Source organism: Urocampus carinirostris, chromosome 16, assembly GCF_059441175.1.
Source record: "Urocampus carinirostris isolate Australia breed hairy pipefish chromosome 16, RoL_Ucar_1.0, whole genome shotgun sequence".
Taxonomy (NCBI): Eukaryota; Metazoa; Chordata; class Actinopteri; order Syngnathiformes; family Syngnathidae; genus Urocampus; species Urocampus carinirostris.
This window is the reverse complement of record NC_142364.1, coordinates 10,328,252-10,346,359: the sequence shown is the minus strand read 5'-3', so window position 1 is coordinate 10,346,359 and position 18,108 is coordinate 10,328,252. Positions and strand designations below refer to the sequence as shown.

General features: G+C 40.3%; 1 protein-coding gene across 1 annotated transcript; it reads right to left on the bottom strand.

Moving 5' to 3' along the window:
* Positions 1-5,630: 5,630 nt before the first annotated feature.
* Positions 5,631-17,809, bottom strand: pou5f3 (POU domain, class 5, transcription factor 3). The gene is made up of 8 exons (XM_088355797.1): positions 16,960-17,809; positions 14,252-14,363; positions 12,142-12,272; positions 8,634-8,798; positions 6,035-6,711; positions 5,893-5,959; positions 5,793-5,825; positions 5,631-5,690 (listed from the first exon to the last, which is right to left on the bottom strand). The coding sequence occupies exons 1-5, from the start codon at positions 17,635-17,637 to the stop codon at positions 6,451-6,453; spliced, it is 1,347 nt and encodes a 448-aa protein (XP_088211923.1). The 5' UTR covers positions 17,638-17,809; the 3' UTR covers positions 5,631-5,690; positions 5,793-5,825; positions 5,893-5,959; positions 6,035-6,450.
* Between the last annotated feature and the right edge of the window lie 299 nt (positions 17,810-18,108).

The window sequence follows — 18,108 nt, the reverse complement described above, 5'->3', positions numbered from 1 at the left end:
GTATGATGTGATTTTAACGGTGGGGTGCGTGGTTTTGGGTGTCCTCAAAAAGTTGAAAATGAAGCATTTTCTCCAATATAGGGTCAACAATCACCGAGTTCAAAGAGCCTTTCTAATTTTGCTGGCGGTTTTCTTTTACTCTAGGATGAAAATGGTGAAAGTAAGAAAAGTACTGTTGCAAATAAAGTCCAAATGCCAACCCAAACCACCAAATAAATGAAAAAGGAAGAGTTTATTTGAGCACATCTAAGGACTTCACCTTACTTGCATGTTCAACAAAATGAGCTGCAATAATGATTACAGCCAGAAGATGGCGTCGGCCAGTACTATAATTTGAAATTTCGGACACCTGCTTTAAGTTTGAATGGACTTCCCCCCTCTTACCTTTCAGATTTAATTCCCCCCTATGTTCCTACTCGGAAAATGCTGGTCTACCAGTTATCCCAAGAGCCAAGAAGAAATCCGCAGGTTCGAGAGCATTCCTCATTTGGGCCCCAGGCTGTGGAATGCTCTGCCCTCCACGATTCGATCTGCAACCCAGATAAAATAACTGGAAATCAGGCTTAAAACACACTCAAATTCTAAAGCTTATGAGTTATTTGGACCTCATACTTATCGGGTTGATCAGTGCATGCATTTCAAGCCATCGGCACTTGATGTACGCCATTTTTTAGAACCTGCTGCTTCGGTCAATATTTTGGGACACAAAAGTTTTCTACCGGACATTCTGTTTTTACCTGTATTCAGAGCAAGGCGGCTGCTTAGGGGCCCCATAACCACTAGGGGGCTCCTAAGAGCGGTTCACTTTTTGGGTGCCAACCTTGTCACTTTGTGTGTCCTCTCCAAAATACTTCTACAGGAATGCGACAAAAATACTACACAATAACTACAAAACTAAATATCAAATAAAATGCTTAAAAACAGGGACTTTATATATTATTTCGCTTTCATTCTGAAAATAAATAGTACTGTATAGAATTACTACAAAAATACTACAACAGTAATACTACATAATTATTTACTCCAAATATATTGCTATGGAAATACTACAAAAAAATATCCAAAAATACTACTAAAACACTGCTTTGGAAATACATCAATTATACTTCTACTAAAAAACACCAAAACATAACACTAATATAAAAAACTACTAGAGAAATATTACTACAAAAATACTACTACAAGAAGTTTACAACAGAAATGCAGCAAATTACACCTGTAGCGATACTACAAAAATCCTCCTATGGAACTATCACAAAAAAATACTACAGTAACACTATAATACGAAGATGTTACTGAAATACAACAAACATTCTTATATAAAAACAAAAAATACAAAGAGATGGTACAAAACACAAAAAAAATAATACTACAGTAATACTACAAAAATACTATAATCATAACACTACTATAATACAAGAATACTACAAATGGTCTGCATTTATATAGCACTCAACAATATACTTTTGGAAAAACAACAAAAGTACTACAGAAAAACTAATAAATACTACTATGAATAGACTACAAAAATAAAACTACACTAATATTACCGAATCATTTCCTCCAAGGATATTACAATGGAAATACTACAGAAAATCAACAAAAACACTGCTTTGGAAATACAATTATAATACTACTGAAATACTAAAAAACACATAACACTATAATTTAAAAAAAAAAGTACTAGAGAAATATTACTACAGAAATACTGCTAGAGATTTACAAAAGAAATACTGCCTATAGCGATACTACAAAAATTCTACGGAAACATCACAAAAACACTACAAAAATAAAACTACAGTAACACTGTACTACAAACATAATACAGAAATACAAACATTCTTACATAAAACACTAAAAAACACACATTAATACTACAAAAATACGATAATCAGAAAACTACTGTAATAAAAAAATACTATAAATATACAACAAAAATCTACATTCGAAATACGACTAAAGTACTACAGAAATACTAATAAATACTACTATGGAAATACTACAAGTTACTTTAGCTATACTACAAAAAAAGTAAAAAAATAAAACTACAGTAATAATACAACAATCTTCAAAACGTCAATAAAATTCCCACTTCAGAAATACTTACTACAGTAATACTACATTTTCCTCTTGCTGGAGGTTTAATAAACCATTTTAAACTCCCACACCATTTTTAACACTAGTTACACTAATAGCAGATTAGCTATTAGCATAGATATTTTTTCGTTGTTTTTCTGAAGGCCTATCATTTTCAATTATGCTATACTGCCCCCACGTGGTCAACAGGATAAAAAAAAACACATAAATTATACGTCACCAATATTTTTAAACGTGTGTTGTGTTGGCTAGTTTTAACTTAAAAGCTAACATCTTCCTGTTTCTTTTGATATAAATTACTTTATTCATCCCCGCAGGGAAATTCATATTTCCAGCAGCATCCCTTCACTGAGAACAATACAATAATAAGGCAAAAAGAATACAATATACAAATACCCAATGTGACGTGCTAATACCCACTGTAGCGTGTTGTATAGAGTATTTAAATTGTTTGTTTGCTGTCATTAGTGTCAATAAATTTGTTCAACCCCCCCCCAAAAAAAATTGTTAAAAGTGTCGATAAAAACTCATATTGTTGGGATATAAAATGATGAAATTGTGTGTTTAATTGCTGTTAAAAATGTCGGAAAAAAATGTAAAAACGTCATATTGTCCGATAAAACGAAATTGTGAATATGCTTAATTGCTGTTAAAATATAAAATTGTTCAAACCAAAAAAAAAAAAAAAAAAAAAAAAAAAAAAAATTGGGTATTTAAATAGCGCTACATAAAATACACACTGCAATAAAAGTACGGTAATATGCAATGTAGGGGTTGTGGTTTAATGTGGGCCTTTATTCCGCCGGGTGGAGTTAAAGAACCTCATGGCATGAGGAAGAAAAGATCTCTTCAGTCTGTCTGGTACAAGACAGTGACAGCAGTCTGTCGCTGAAGCTGCTCTTCTGTCTGGAGATAATGCTGTGTAGTGGATGTGATGAATAAATTATACTATTAATAAATTAAATTATTACATTTACTCAAAATATGTGACTAAAATCAAGATGTATATCGGGAGTAGCCCATTTGAATTCAAATTTTTAATGCTCGCCAAATTGCTCAAACATAATAAACACAAACTCCAACTTGATAAAAATTTATTCAATTTCCAACAATGAACAATGCAAGAAAATAATTACTAAAACCTTTCAAACAAGAAAAGTCGCATACAGAACCAGAGTTTGACCTGAGATGAAATGTTGAAAATGTGCAATAAAAGCAGGGAATTAGCAGCGAAACGCATCTTGTTAACAAAATCAGCAAAGTATTGCATTCAATCTCTCGAGAAAAAGGAAAAACTAGTTAAAAATAAAAAAATATTCGGATTACAATTCTTAGAAAGGCACTTTATTTCCCCCTCCCCCCCAAGAATGAGTTTGGCATTTTCCTCTTAGCGTAAATACTGTGAGTTACAGCACCAGTGTGTAATATTTGACCACTAGATGGCACTGTTCTGCCTATTGTGGACGAAAACCCTATGCCACAGAGCACAGTGGAGCAGCAAGTTGCCATACAAACATGGCGGCAACCTTAGGTAGAGATTCTACTGTGTAAAAGAAATTCAAATGAGATTTTTATAAAAAAATGGTATGATAGTTTAAGTATTTTTGCCTAGTATTCACAGTGTTTTATTTTTTTAACGGAAGTTATTTTTGTACCATGAGACGGTACTAAATATCACACAGTCCCTTTAAAGGTTTAACTTTAGTTAAAACAGTAACTGAAGCCTAGCAAGCTTTGGTTGAACGATTGCCATCAAACAATCAATGACGCAGTATTTTAATGGACGTTCAAGTCATTTGGTAAGTTAAAGCTTTAACTCAAGTTAAAATATGGCTGACGTATTGCTTTAACACAGGTTAGGTATTGAAAAGTACCCAAGCCCAGTTTGAAAAAAATAATAATCTAGATGGCAATGGCACTGAATGTCTGGAATCCGCATTAAATTAACTCGAGTTAACTTGCACCTGTGAGCTCAAGTTGAGTTAAAGCTGGTTTGACCTAATTCAAGCATTAAAAAGTGAACTGAAGACCACCCAGTTCAGTTCAGTTAAATATTTGGCATCCTGCTCTTCATGGGACTGCTTGAGTTGAATCAACTTAGAATTAACTCGAGTTTAGCTCTAACTTGAGAGATTATTGATTTGACTTGGGCAATGAAAAGTTAACTCAAGCCAGGCGAGTTCAGTTAAAATGATTGCTGTCTGGCAGTCAATGAAACAGAATGAGTTGATTCTACTTAAATGAACTCAAGTTTAGCTTTAACTTGAGTTAAAGCATCTTAGCCCTAACTCGGGGATTAAAAAATTAACTCAAGCGCAGCAATCTCAGTCAAAATGATTGATGTTTAGCTGTCAAAAGCACTGAATGAGTTGGACCTGCAGTGAATTTAAGGCTACTGTGACTGACACTGAAAAGTAATCTCAAGTCCAGCTAAACTGATTGCTGTCCAACTGTCAATGGCAGTGAACAAGTTGAACATTCTTCATTAACTGAATTAACTAAATCTTTAGCCTGTCTGGCATTGAAAAGTCAACTCAAAACCATTTATCTCAGTTAAAGTGATTGACATTTACCTGTAAGAGGCACTGAATGAGTTTCCCTACCTGGAGTCCCAGAGAGCCCCCCGGTTGGCGCTCCACCTGGAGTCCCAGAGAGCCCCCCGGTTGGCGCTCCACCTGGAGTCCCAGAGAGCCCCCCGGTTGGCGCTCCACCTGGAGTCCCAGAGAGCCCCCCGGTTGGCGCTCCACCTGGAGTCCCAGAGAGCCCCCCGGTTGGCGCTCCACCTGGAGTCCCAGAGAGCCCCCCGGTTGGCGCTCCACCTGGAGTCCCAGAGAGCCCCCCGGTTGGCGCTCCACCTGGAGTCCCAGAGAGCCCCGGTTGGCGCTCCACCTGGAGTCCAAGAGAGCCCCGGTTGGCGCTCCACCTGGAGTCCAAGAGAGCCCCGGTTGGCGCTCCACCTGGAGTCCAAGAGAGCCCCGGTTGGCGCTCCACCTGGAGTCAAAGAGAGCCCCAGTTGGCGCTCCACCTGGAGTCCCAGAGAGCCCCCCGGTTGGCGCTCCACCTGGAGTCCCAGAGAGCCCCCCGGTTGGCGCTCCACCTGGAGTCCCAGAGAGCCCCCCGGTTGGCGCTCCACCTGGAGTCCCAGAGAGCCCCCCGGTTGGCGCTCCACCTGGAGTCCCAGAGAGCCCCCCGGTTGGCGCTCCACCTGGAGTCCCAGAGAGCCCCCCGGTTGGCGCTCCACCTGGAGTCCAAGAGAGCCCCGGTTGGCGCTCCACCTGGAGTCCAAGAGAGCCCCGGTTGGCGCTCCACCTGGAGTCCAAGAGAGCCCCGGTTGGCGCTCCACCTGGAGTCAAAGAGAGCCCCAGTTGGCGCTCCACCTGGAGTCCCAGAGAGCCCCCCGGTTGGCGCTCCACCTGGAGTCCCAGAGAGCCCCCCGGTTGGCGCTCCACCTGGAGTCCCAGAGAGCCCCCCGGTTGGCGCTCCACCTGGAGTCCCAGAGAGCCCCCCGGTTGGCGCTCCACCTGGAGTCCCAGAGAGCCCCCCGGTTGGCGCTCCACCTGGAGTCCCAGAGAGCCCCCCGGTTGGCGCTCCACCTGGAGTCCAAGAGAGCCCCGGTTGGCGCTCCACCTGGAGTCCAAGAGAGCCCCGGTTGGCGCTCCACCTGGAGTCCAAGAGAGCCCCGGTTGGCGCTCCACCTGGAGTCAAAGAGGCCCCAGTTGGCGCTCCACCTGGAGTCAAAGAGGCCCCAGTTGGCGCTCCACCTGGAGTCAAAGAGAGCCCCAGTTGGCGCTCCACCTGGAGTCCAAGAGAGCCCCAGTTGGCGCTCCACCTGGAGTCAAAGAGGCCCCAGTTGGCGCTCCACCTGGATCCCTAGAGCTCCCAGAGGCCCCAGTTGGCGCTCCACCTGGAGCCTCAGAAGCCCCAGTTGGCGCTCCACCTGGAGTCAAACAAGCTTTAACTCAAGTTAAACCTTAACATGGACATTTAAAAGCTAACTTGAGCCCAGTAAGCTCAATTAAAATGATTGATATCTGGCTGTCAAAGGCAGTGAATGAGTTAAACCACTTTAAAACCAATTTGGGTTAAGGCTTTAACTGACAGCCCAATTTACATGTAAACACCCAAACCCATCAAGTTTAACTGCCGCCGCCCTTGTTTACTTTCAAACGACTTCAATTTAAAAAAAAAAAAAAATGAGAAATACAAAATGTCAACTGCACGACAAAAAAACTCAAAGCTGCCTCGCGTCAAATGCACTTTTGGTAATCCGGCCTACTGAATAATTTAGCATGCATTAGCAAAACACTTCAAGTAGTCGGCACAGAGTTAGCGGTTAGCCGCGGCTAGCCGAAGCTAGCCGGTCAGGTGGCCGACCAGTCCCGGGTGCAGCGCCGGCTTCAGGACGTCGGGCCGGTGGAGGGTCGGCATGTAGAGGGTGGGCCCGGGGGGCCCTGGGTACCCCGAAGGCGGAGGGAAACCCTGACCGGGGGCCCCCACCGCCATGTTGAGGGGCGAGGGGTTCTGCTCGTAAAACTGCCCGTCGCACTCTTCGTCTAGCGGTAGCGCTAGCCGCTTGCCCTTCTGCCTGCGGTTGCAGAACCACACTCGGACCACCTGCCGGAGGAAACAATGTCAACCATTTTAAATAGGTCTTAAAATAAAATATATTTTTTTTAAAAAGATAAAAATATTAGTATTTACATAAATGTATACAGTCAAATTAGCAATTTTATACACCTGACTAGAATGAATTCAAAACATTGAATTGAATTAAAGCCATATTTAAAAAAAAATGAAATTAAAAATAATTTAAAATAATGCATTACAATTTCATCTCATCTCATCTCATCAGCACCGCTTATCCTCAGTAGGGTCGCGGGGGTGCTGGAGCCCATCCCAGCAATCATCGGGCAGTGGGCAGGGGACACCCTGAACTGGTTGCCAGCCAATCGCAGGGCACACGGGGACAGACAACTCACTCGCTCAGTCACACCTAGGGACAATTTGGACCGGCCAATTCACCTGAAATGCATGTCTTTGGAATGTGGGAGGAAATCTGAGTGCCCGGAGGAAACCCACGCAAGCACGGGGAGAACATACAAACTCCACACAGGAAGTCTGGAGCTGGATTTGAACCCACGCAGGAGGTTCCCACATAATTGTATAATTTAATATTGCATTGAGAGGTTGTTTGTGTGCAATTTCTTTGCGGTTTCCTTGTGTTAGTGATTGGTTAGTGTCCTTTTTGTGCCGTGACCAAGTAAAAAGCCACAAAAAACAAACAGCAAAAAAAAAAAGACCAATTATTTTGCAATAACTTGCACAAAAGGGGTCAAAATTAAAACATTTTTTTTTTCTCCAAACTCCGCACAGTAAGACCGGGATTTGAACCCACGCAGGAGGTTCCTACGACCTCAGAACTGTGCTACACACACGCTAACCACTGCGCCGCCGTGCTGCGCTTCGATGTCAGTATTTGGGCTCAATTTAAATCTTTTTGTCATTAAAAGGGGTAGTGGCATTGTGTGGGGCTGTAAATTTAGAGTAACTCAGTATTTGATTGCTAAAATAAAGGTCAAAAGAAAATCTTTGCATGGGTGTTTAAAAGGGATCCACTTATTGTATGTATTTGAGTATAACAAACACTAGTGTATAACTCGTACTACTATTTATTAAAAATCTGAATACATTTTTTTTCACTTTGTCTCCTCTCAAACTATGCTTTTTAAGTGACACACATTGTTGAATACATGCAGAAATTAATCAAATCATTGACGAGATAAAATATGAAAACCATACCAATATGAAATTTATTTTGTATTTTGTCCTTTGAAGTCTGAATCATTGTCCGATACACCAGAGAGTTGTTTCCCTTATTGTGTTTTATTTGCTCTTATTTATATCTTTCAGGATGAATTCCTGTTGTCTCTTTTCTTTTAAATTAGTCTCTGTAACCGTTAGTCGAATAACGGCTTACATCTGAAAGGGCATTACAATTTATACATCTCTAAATTGATAGTTAAAATGTTATGCAATTGAAATAATATTTCCTTAAAATAAAAAATAAGTAAATAAAAAAATGACAATATAAATCGTTTCCAATTGAAAAAAAATAGTAAACAAAATGAAATATTACACAAAATTTATGAATTAACTTTCTATGAAAACAATTAAAATCATATAGAGAATTTAAAATGTGAAAATATAACAACAAGTATATCCATTTTTCATGTCATTTAAAAAAGTGAAAAAATTACCGTATTTCCCAAACTAACGCGCCCATTAAAAAAAAATGCCGGAAATTTAAATGCGCGCCTTACAGACCGTAAATAGGGTAAATATAATCGGAAATGCACAATATTGAGTTACCCTTAAAAACGTTTTAATGCAAAACTAGCTTCAAATGTAGTTTTAATTCTGTGCGCCTTATATACACAAGACAAATAGCTCACTGAGGAATATTTCAACTCTGAAACACACTTTTTTTTTTTAAATCTAAACAATTCAAATACAAATTTTGGGGTCCATCTACTCACATCTCTCTCCAAGCCCAAATCATCGGAAATGTGCGTAATTTCTTGCGTGTTTGGTTTGGGACATTTGACAAAATAAGACTCCAGCGCTGAGCGTACTGCCCCCTCCAGGCTGGTCCTCCTCTTGCGTTTCCTGGTGTCCACGAAAACCCGCTCGATCTTGTACATCTGAAGACAAAAAAATGTTAAATCAACATCCGGGCACAGAGACTACATGGAGCTAGCTTAACACGCTACACGGTTGGATGGTACATAGCCAAATTGAAAGGACTTTCAACGCCAATTTGACAATTTCACCAGTCCCATTATAAAGAGAAAATCAGTGTGACTCATTTATTTGGGAGAGCCACAAATATATCTGCCATATATATACACATGTGATTTTTAGAGCTTGGGTATTTCAGTAATATGAAACTTACATTTTAAGTTGCAGGAAGTTCTTCCCCATTATAATTTACCATTGCATTGCTCATAATTGATAACTAATCTTTGCACTAATACACATTTCAGAGTGCCCCGTTTAGGTGTTGCATGCACCGACCCGTAGGGGGAGATTACTTTTCATGAGACAATACCATACAAACTAATGTCAGCCACCGTTAATTGCCAGGTAAGAAAAATTGAATTTGCAAAGTAAAGCCATCCGAGAGCAGTGTCAGCGTCAATTTCAAACAGACTTGTTCGAAACATGGCAACCATTTTAAGCATTTACAAGCACCTTTCCAACATTAAAAACGCACCATTAAAATTCAAGCGCTTTCAAGGATTTTAAGCACCTGTACAAACCCTGTATCCAGTTTAGGAGCAACCGCACCTTGCCTACCAATGTGAATATAACAGAGCTACTTTAGGTTTACACCGCAAGAGGAACTTGATAGCTTAGCTTCACAATGCTATCTGACCTGCATTAAGCCAAGTTATCTTAATGAACGTAATGTCGTCAGTTTACCTGGATTAAGCTAAACTAGCTAGCACAAATCAATCGCATCAAGCAAAATGATCTCTTTTAGCTTCATACAATCAGCTAAACTAGCACAGCAGCTAACCCCTTGCTCTGCGGTGGGCTTAATGTTCAGTGTTAGGTTGGGAAGAGCGAAGGGTAATTCACATTTGGTGAATCAGTGTGTCCTTGACTCTGGCCACTTCCCACAAGGGGGATATGGCTTCATTTGATTGACAGTTAGCTTACCTGGATCAAGCTAAATTTGCTAGCACGAATCAATCTCACCTGTAGAAAACTAAATCATCTTTATAGCTAACCTAGCTACCCTAACTCTTTAACTGCACAGTCAGCTTGCCTAGATCCTAGCTTATCCTACCGCTAAATAAACCAGGTAGTTTAGGAGCAAGCCCACCTAGCTTACCAACAGGAATAGTTTAGGTTCCCATGGCAAGTTTACGGGGAAGAAGATCAATTAACTATCTTAGCAAAGCTATTTTACAATTATTGAGCTAAATTACCCTTTGGCCTATCACAGTTATCACAGCATAGAACAGATCTAGCCTACCATAACTTCACAGTCATTTTATCTAAAAGGTTAGGACTATCTTAAAGGTTAACTAGCAAGTTTAGCGTCACACTTAACCACGTAGCTTAGTTGCACAAAGCTATCTTACATTGCATCAAACTGGGGGATCTTTTTTAGCGTCAACGGTCAGCTTGCCAAGACAAAGCTAAATAAACCAGATAGTTTAGGAGCAAGCCTACCTAGTTTACCAACGTTGATATAACAGGCTAATTTAGGTTTAAGTTTACTGGGAACAAGATCAACTAGCTATCTTAGCAAAGCTATTTTACAATTATTGAGTTAAATTACCCATTTAGTGTCACATAGTTAAGATACCAGCATAGAACTAATCTAGCCTACTATAACTCGTCATTTTATCTTGATAAAAGGTAAACTAGCAAGTTTAGCGTCACACTTAACCACGTAGCTTAGCTGCACAAAGCCATCTCACCTGGATCAAGCTAAAGGATTGCTTTTGGCTTCAATGGTCAGCTTGCCAGGATAAAGCTAAATAAACCAGGTAGTTTAGGAGCAAGCCCACCTAGCTTACCAATGTGACTATAACAGACTAGTTTGGGCTCCCATGGTAAGTTTACTGGGAACAAGATCAACTAGCTATCTTAGCAAAGCAATTTCACAATTAGTGCACTAAATTACCTCTTTAATTTCACACAGTTACGATACCAGCATAGAACTAATCTAGTTTACCATAACTTCACAGTCATCTTATCTTGACAAAGGTAAACAAGCAAGTTTAGCGTCATACTTAACCGCGTAGCTTAGCTGCACAAAGCTATCTTACCTGCATCAAACTGAAGGATCTTTTTGAGTGTCAACACTCAGCTTCCCAAGACAAAGCTAAGTAAACCAGCTAGTTTAGTAGCAAGCCCACCTAATTTACCAACGTGAATATAACAGGCTAGTTTAGGTTTACTGTGAACAAGATTAACTAGCTATTTTAGCAAAGCTATTTTACAATTATTGAGTTAAATTACCTGTTTAGCTTCACATAGTTAAGATACCCGCATAGAACTAATCTAGCCTGCTATAACTCCAGTCATTTTATCTTGATAAAAGGTAAACTAGCAAGTTTAGTATCACACTTAACCAAGTAGCTTAGCCGCACAGAGCTATCTTACATTGCGTCAAACTGAAGGATCTTTTTAGCGTCAACTGTCAGCTTGCCACGATAAAGCTAAGTAAACCACTTAGTTTACCAACGTGAATATAACATGCTAGTTTAGGTTGACTGGGAACAAGATCAACTAGCCAGCTTAGCAAATATATTTGACAATTATGGAGTTAAATTCACCGTTCAGCTTCACACAGTTAAGATAGCAGGATAGAACTAATCTAGCCTACCATAACTTCACAGTCAACTTATCTTAATAAAGGTAAACTAGTTTAGCATCACACTTAACCACACATCTTACCTGCATCAAGCTAAAGGATCTCTTTTGGCTTCAATGGTCAGTTTACCAACTAAAAACTAGCCAGTTAAGGAGCAAGCCCAACTAGTTTACCAACGTGAATAGTTTCGGTTCCCCCTGCAAGTTTACCTGGATTAAGATCAATTTGCTAGTTAAGCTTCACAAATCCATTTTACCTGCATTAAGCAAAGTCTTCAATTAAATTCACCTGGATAGAGCTAAACTAGCCAGTTTAGGAATAATCAAATCTACCTTACCCTCGTGTATATAACCAAGCTAGTTTAGGTTCACACCGCAAGTTTACCCAGATTAAAATGAATTTGCTAGTTTAGTTTCGCAAAGCTATTGTACTTGCATCAAGCCAAGTGATCTCTTAGCTTCATACAGTCATAGACAAGGTCAAGGTCCCCCAACCCCCCACCCGGAGTGAGGGCCTTTACAGTGGCCCCGAGGGGGGGCCCTCATTGAGGCTCCCAGCGGGGTGCCCAACCCGTCGGATGCGTATGCCTGTTGTCTTGTAAAGTAGACGGCAGATGGGGAGGGGGTTTTCGGTCTACCGGGAGAACGACTCACGTCCTGGGGATTTTCCGAAGTTTCGGCCTCGTTCAGCCATCTTTGGAGGAGGGGCTTCAGCTTGCACATGTTCTTGAAACTCAACTGGAGCGCCTCGAAGCGGCAAATGGTGGTCTGGCTGAACATCTTGCCTGGGAAGGAGATACCCACACGGTTAGAACGGAACTTTAGGAGACACTCAAAATAAGGAGAGCAGACAACAATTGATTTGAGATTGCAAGGAGGCCAGGGAGGGAAGCCTCCAGATGAGAGAGTTCCCTTACCCGTTTCTGATACCCCTGAACCCTGTTTTTTATCATTATACCTTCAAGGGTATATTGGGTTCGTACACCCTTTTATGGACCAATCCAAGCCCTTTTTAAGGACTTACAAAGCCAATTTTTAAATTATTCCAGTACCATTAAAATATGTCAATCATGTATTTTGCAGAGACCCAAATATACATGAAATTTAGATTTTTAACCTTGAGTGTGCGTTTATTAAGTGTAAATTGCAAATATTTGTTTTTGAGAATCTCTCCCCCTATAGGGTATGGGTAAACTAACAATATGTAGATTACATTTTCAGTTGCAGGAAGTTCTTCCCATTAAAATGTACTACTGGGAAAAACTACATTTTTTTGCATGACCCATCATAAATAAGCAATGCTTGCACTAATGCACATTCCATAGAGCCCTGTTTAGGTGTAGCATGCAGCTGTCCTCTCCGGCACTGCGATACAAACTAATGCCAGGTGGCGGTAATCACGGTGGAAGAGGAAATTCTATGGCGAGGCCACCAGAAAGCAGAGTCAGTCTTTTTTAAGCAGACACGAAACACGGCAACACTTATGAGCACTTACAAGCACCTCACGACATTAAAATTCAAGCGTTCAAGGATTTCAAGCCCCCGTACGAACGAATATAGCAGCGAAATTATCATTTTTATTAACTAGAATTTGACAGAAATAAAGTTATTTGTTGAAAACATTGATAGACTAATCGTCTTAGTGGAATTTTCTCCTCAAGTTAACATTTTTGATTTCCATTAGGCCAATCAAATATTATCCGAAATAAAAAAATAAATAGTCCACTTACAAATTCTACCTCTTTTTGGAATTAATAAGAGAAAGATTACTTTTTTTAAATTATAATTTGAAAGTACTGCAGTTATTTGGAGAAAAGTTACATTACTTTTATTTATTAAACAAATGCTTGAGCCTGTAAATTAGGTTTTTGTTCTTTGGTTCCAATCCAATATTACAGTATCTGGAAGCATGCAATCATAAATTAAATGAACAAATATATATATATATAAAATTATTAACCAAATGAAATATTATACCATTCTCCGAATCCTCAACTATAGTTTTTCCAGTTGTAAATATCCATTCTCCAATTGTGTCAAAACAGGGCCCATGTTAAAAATAATAATTAGATAAAGCTAACCTAAGTCTATACTTTTAGCCAGATTTAAAAGAATCGAAACCAAATTGATTAATTTACCGGGTTTGTTTCAACTCTCAGGAAATTACCATTTTTATTTTCAAAAATATTTATTAAATTAAATTATGAAATCAAACTTGAAGCATCATTTTCCATCTGCTATGTGTATATTTATTCTAACATTTTATTTTTTAAATCCATTATAATTCTGTTGGTTTGAATGCCTTGTAGCGCTATAGTGCCTCTACAGATCAGTGTTGGTACTGCTATGTGTTATTCTGGTAAAAAATTACATTTTTTTTTAGGGTGCACCAATTGATAGAGAAAAAGCAAATATTAAATATAAATAATAGTTTCATGAAATAAAATCTGCTTGACTCAGCTAGATTTTTCCAATTACAAAAAAATATTACATTACCACATTTCCTGCTGGTAGAAAATCTCATCATTTTTCTATCGGTTTTATACTCCAAGTCAGGTATGTCCAACATACAGCTCAGGGCCTGACCTGGCCAGTTGGATGATTTATTTTGAGCTGCAGTAAATTTCCGAGTATAAAAAAAAAAAAAAAAAAAAAAAAGACTACAGAGGCTAAATTTGGACGTTAGCAAAACCAAAAAAAAGACCAGTTTTCTACCAAAACTTAGCCGGGTAGTTTCCTTTTCTAAAATGATCTCTCAACTCACCGTAAAGGTTTCCCAAGGCGAGGCCGACATCCGCCTGAGTAAAACCCAAAGTGATGCGTTTGTGTTTCAGTTCTTTAGCAAACTGTTCCAATTCTTCGGTGGACAGGTTTTCCTAAAAAACAAAAATGGAGACATCGGATAAAACAGTCACCATAAAAGACTTGACATCGTGATCGTAAAGATCAATCATTTGTCTATACTGGTCTGGATTTAGCTCATGTTTTATAGCGTCCCTTTGGAAGCTAGCTTCACTATACAAGTATCATAGACGTCCATGCTAAATCATTTAGCAGCTAGCACCAGGTTTAGCAACCATACCCGTTTATGTAAGCATTGTGGACCGAGCTACTCGCCGCATTAGCAAGTAGCATCATTTCGGTCACTTTAGCCATTAGAATCACTTTGGGAGTCAATGCTAGATAACCAAGCAGTGTATGCTAGTTTCAGGAACCATACCACTCTTTTGGATTCAATTTTGTTCAGAACATATACATTTCCTAAACAGTCTGAGGAGTACCTGGTCAGGATTAAGCAAAAATTCTTGCTAACCTAGCTGCTAGCCGTATTAGCTGCACTTTGGATGGCTAGCTTTGAATTAGCCCTAAGCATCATTTTAGAAGTCAATGCTACATTTAACGGGTAACGCCAGTTTCAGGGATGTTAACCACTAATGCTAACATGTGGATAGATATGGCTGCTAGCTGCTAATAGCTTTTGGATTTCAAAAATAAATTCCAGAACCTAGAAAACAAAGTCAGATTTATTGTTAAACAGCACAAAAAAATTGGAATCAGTTGCACAGAATTTTTGAATGCAAAGAACTGATAATCAGATTGTCATTTTATTTTGAAGGTTCATGCTAAAAAAAAATTAAAACCTAATGCTAGTTTCAGGTTTCCTCTACTAATGCTAACATTGTATATATGTTTGATAACTGCTAATGCCATTTCAATTGAATTAGAATAAAATACTTCCCACTATGACCAGCACTATAATGTTAGTGGATTGTAAAACAACACAGATTAGAAATTTGAAGTTTGATTTAATTTACATTTTATTTGCACTTGTGATCATTTTCAAAATGTTGTCACGTTGAGTTGCCTTGACATTACAGTATTTTCCATTTTTGGGCTTGACTATTGACTTTTGTTCAGAAACTGTTGTAATACAAATATTTTTATGTCTTTATATTTCTTCAGATAATTTTGCATTATCGAACAGATGGACGCAAAAAGGTCAATTATTCAATGACCATAATATTTCCAATCAGAAAGTATCAATATCAATAATAACCTGCATTTAAATGATACTGATCACCACTGGTATTCAAAGTATCATTCATCCTTAGTTGAAAAACAAGAAAAATGCGAAATTAAAATAAAGACTGTAATGTTGTTCTTAAAATTCTGGCCACTAGAGCGTTCGTACACCTTTATCATGGTCAAATGTAAGCACTTTCAAAGCCAATTTTCTAATCTCTCCAGTACCTGCCATCTTGGTCTCTTCCCTGTCCTCTTAAACGTGACGCTTAGGGGGTTATAACGCTTTACATGACAATGACATACAAACTAATACCAGCTGCCGTTAATCACGAAGGAAGAAACGCAGTGACAAAGCAAGCCACCAAAGCAGTCGCTTCGGCATCACTTTAAAGCAGACTTGATTTTTTTTTCTTCATTTAAAAAGGTGGTCTCTCGGGTCATACAACCAGGAAACATGGCAACAATTTTAAGCTTTTACAAGCGCTGCACCTAAAATCCAAGCACATTTCAAAATTTGAAAATCCAACATAAACATAAAAGCATTTCAAGCAATCGTACAAACCCTGGACTGATAGGAAACCCGGCAACAATTTAGCACATTTCATTCCTTGGAAAAAAATAAATAAGGGCATTTCAAGCACTCTTACGAACCCTGGACTGATCTATGTAGTGACTGCCAGGAAACGCGGCAACAATTTAAAGCATTTAAGAGCATGTTTCCACCCTTGAAAATAAAAAATAAAAAAAATAAAAGGCATTTCTGAATTTCAAGCACTTTTACGAACCCTGGACTGGTCGAGTCTGACTGCTGGGAAACGCGGCAACAATTGAAAGTATTAAAGAGCACTTCACCCTATATTCAAGCCCTTTTCAAACCTTGAAAATCCAACATAAACATAAAAGCATTTCAAGCAATCGTACAAACCCTGGACTGATCTGTAGTGTCTGACTACTGGGAAACACGGCAACAATTTTAAGCATTTACAAGCACTTCTCGAACCTTGAAAAAACAATAAAGGGATAGCATTTAAGAATTTCAAGCACCGGTACAAATCCTATAAAGTAGAACTGTTAGGCATTTAATTCTTGTGAAACCCGGGTTGGGTAACTTTAACTTGATTACTTTCAATTACTTTTGGATGACTCCAATACCAAATATGCTAATAAAACACAAAAAGTAAATAGGAATACAATTACTAAATTTTGTGCAGGCTTGGGGAGTAACGGAATACATGGAACGGCAAAAATGATGTTGGCAAGCTGTTTGGATTTCTTTTCATTTTGTTTCTGTTAGTTTTGCCGGAGATCAAAGCCAGGAGAGAAAGCTTACCACGTGTTGTGGGTCATCATTTTATTCATATTAGCATATTTGGTATTGGAGTAATCCAAAAGTAATTGAAAGTAATCCAGTTAAAGTAACCCAACCCAACCCTATATGAAACTGACCTCTTCCGAATCACTACAACCGCCGCTGGACGAACCGCTGCTCCGCGTAGACGAGGCCTGGTTCTGCCCCGGAGGCCCGTTGGCCACCTGGCCCGTTTGGACCCCGAAGAAGGCGTTCGCCGGCACGCCGTTCCCGGGCGGTGACGGCGACACGGACGGCGACGAGGCGGACGACGTGGACGGGTTCTGCTGGCTGCTCCCTCCGCTCCCGGGCGGCGTCAGGTGGCTGATACCCGGCCAGAAGGTTCCGTTCCAGGGACTGGAGTAGAAAACCCCGTGGTGGTGGGGCGGCGGCGGGTACTGCTCTACTTTAGCCTCGCTCGGGTACTCGTCGCCGGTGTCCTTCTCCGTCTTGATGTCGGCGGTTCGGACGGGGGGGCTGAGGTCCGCGCTCACCTGGGCGGCGTATTCGGGCGCGGGGAAGGGATGCCAGTGTTTGGCTTCCGCCGTTTGGAGCTCGGCGGGCCGGTAGTCGCCGTGGCCCACCGGTGCCGGGAAGGGGAAGAAGCCTTGCGGGTAGTGGGGCTGCTTGTAGAGGAGGCCCGGTTCCGGGAGGGAGAACTGGTGGAAGGAGGAAGGCCCCAGGCCATCTTGGCCCAACATTTGCGTGCAGGCCCGGCTGAAGTCGTACGGGCGGGTTTGGTAGTCCGAATTCGGGCTGTGGGACCTTTCGGACATTTTCTTTCAAGAAACTTCCCCCCACTTAAGTAAGACAAACTCCCGGTCGGAACCGTCCAAAGGGGAGTCACTCAACTGGGAAACATCCCCGGTTAAATACAAGTAAAAAACTAAAAACCCATGAGCGGCCAAACCATAGAAAGCAGCCGGCCAGCTGTGGTCCAAAATCGAATGTGAGACTCGCGGGGGCTCCGCAGGTTTTGCTTTCCTTGGAGATGCTCAGCGTGATCGCTGATTGGCTGGCTGACTCGCGCAATTACGCACAGCTGAAGGTGAATTTGTCAATGAACTTGGTGGGTGAGTCCCCGCCCCCTATGTGATGGCGTCTTTTTTAGAGAACTGGCTTTTTCGGCTCAGATTCCTGAAAAGAGTCGACTCTTTTTAACTCCAAGTCGGTTCCTTAGTTTTTTTTTAGGTTTTTTTTTATGATAAAATGAGTTAAATTTAAATATCCTTCATTGATTCAATATT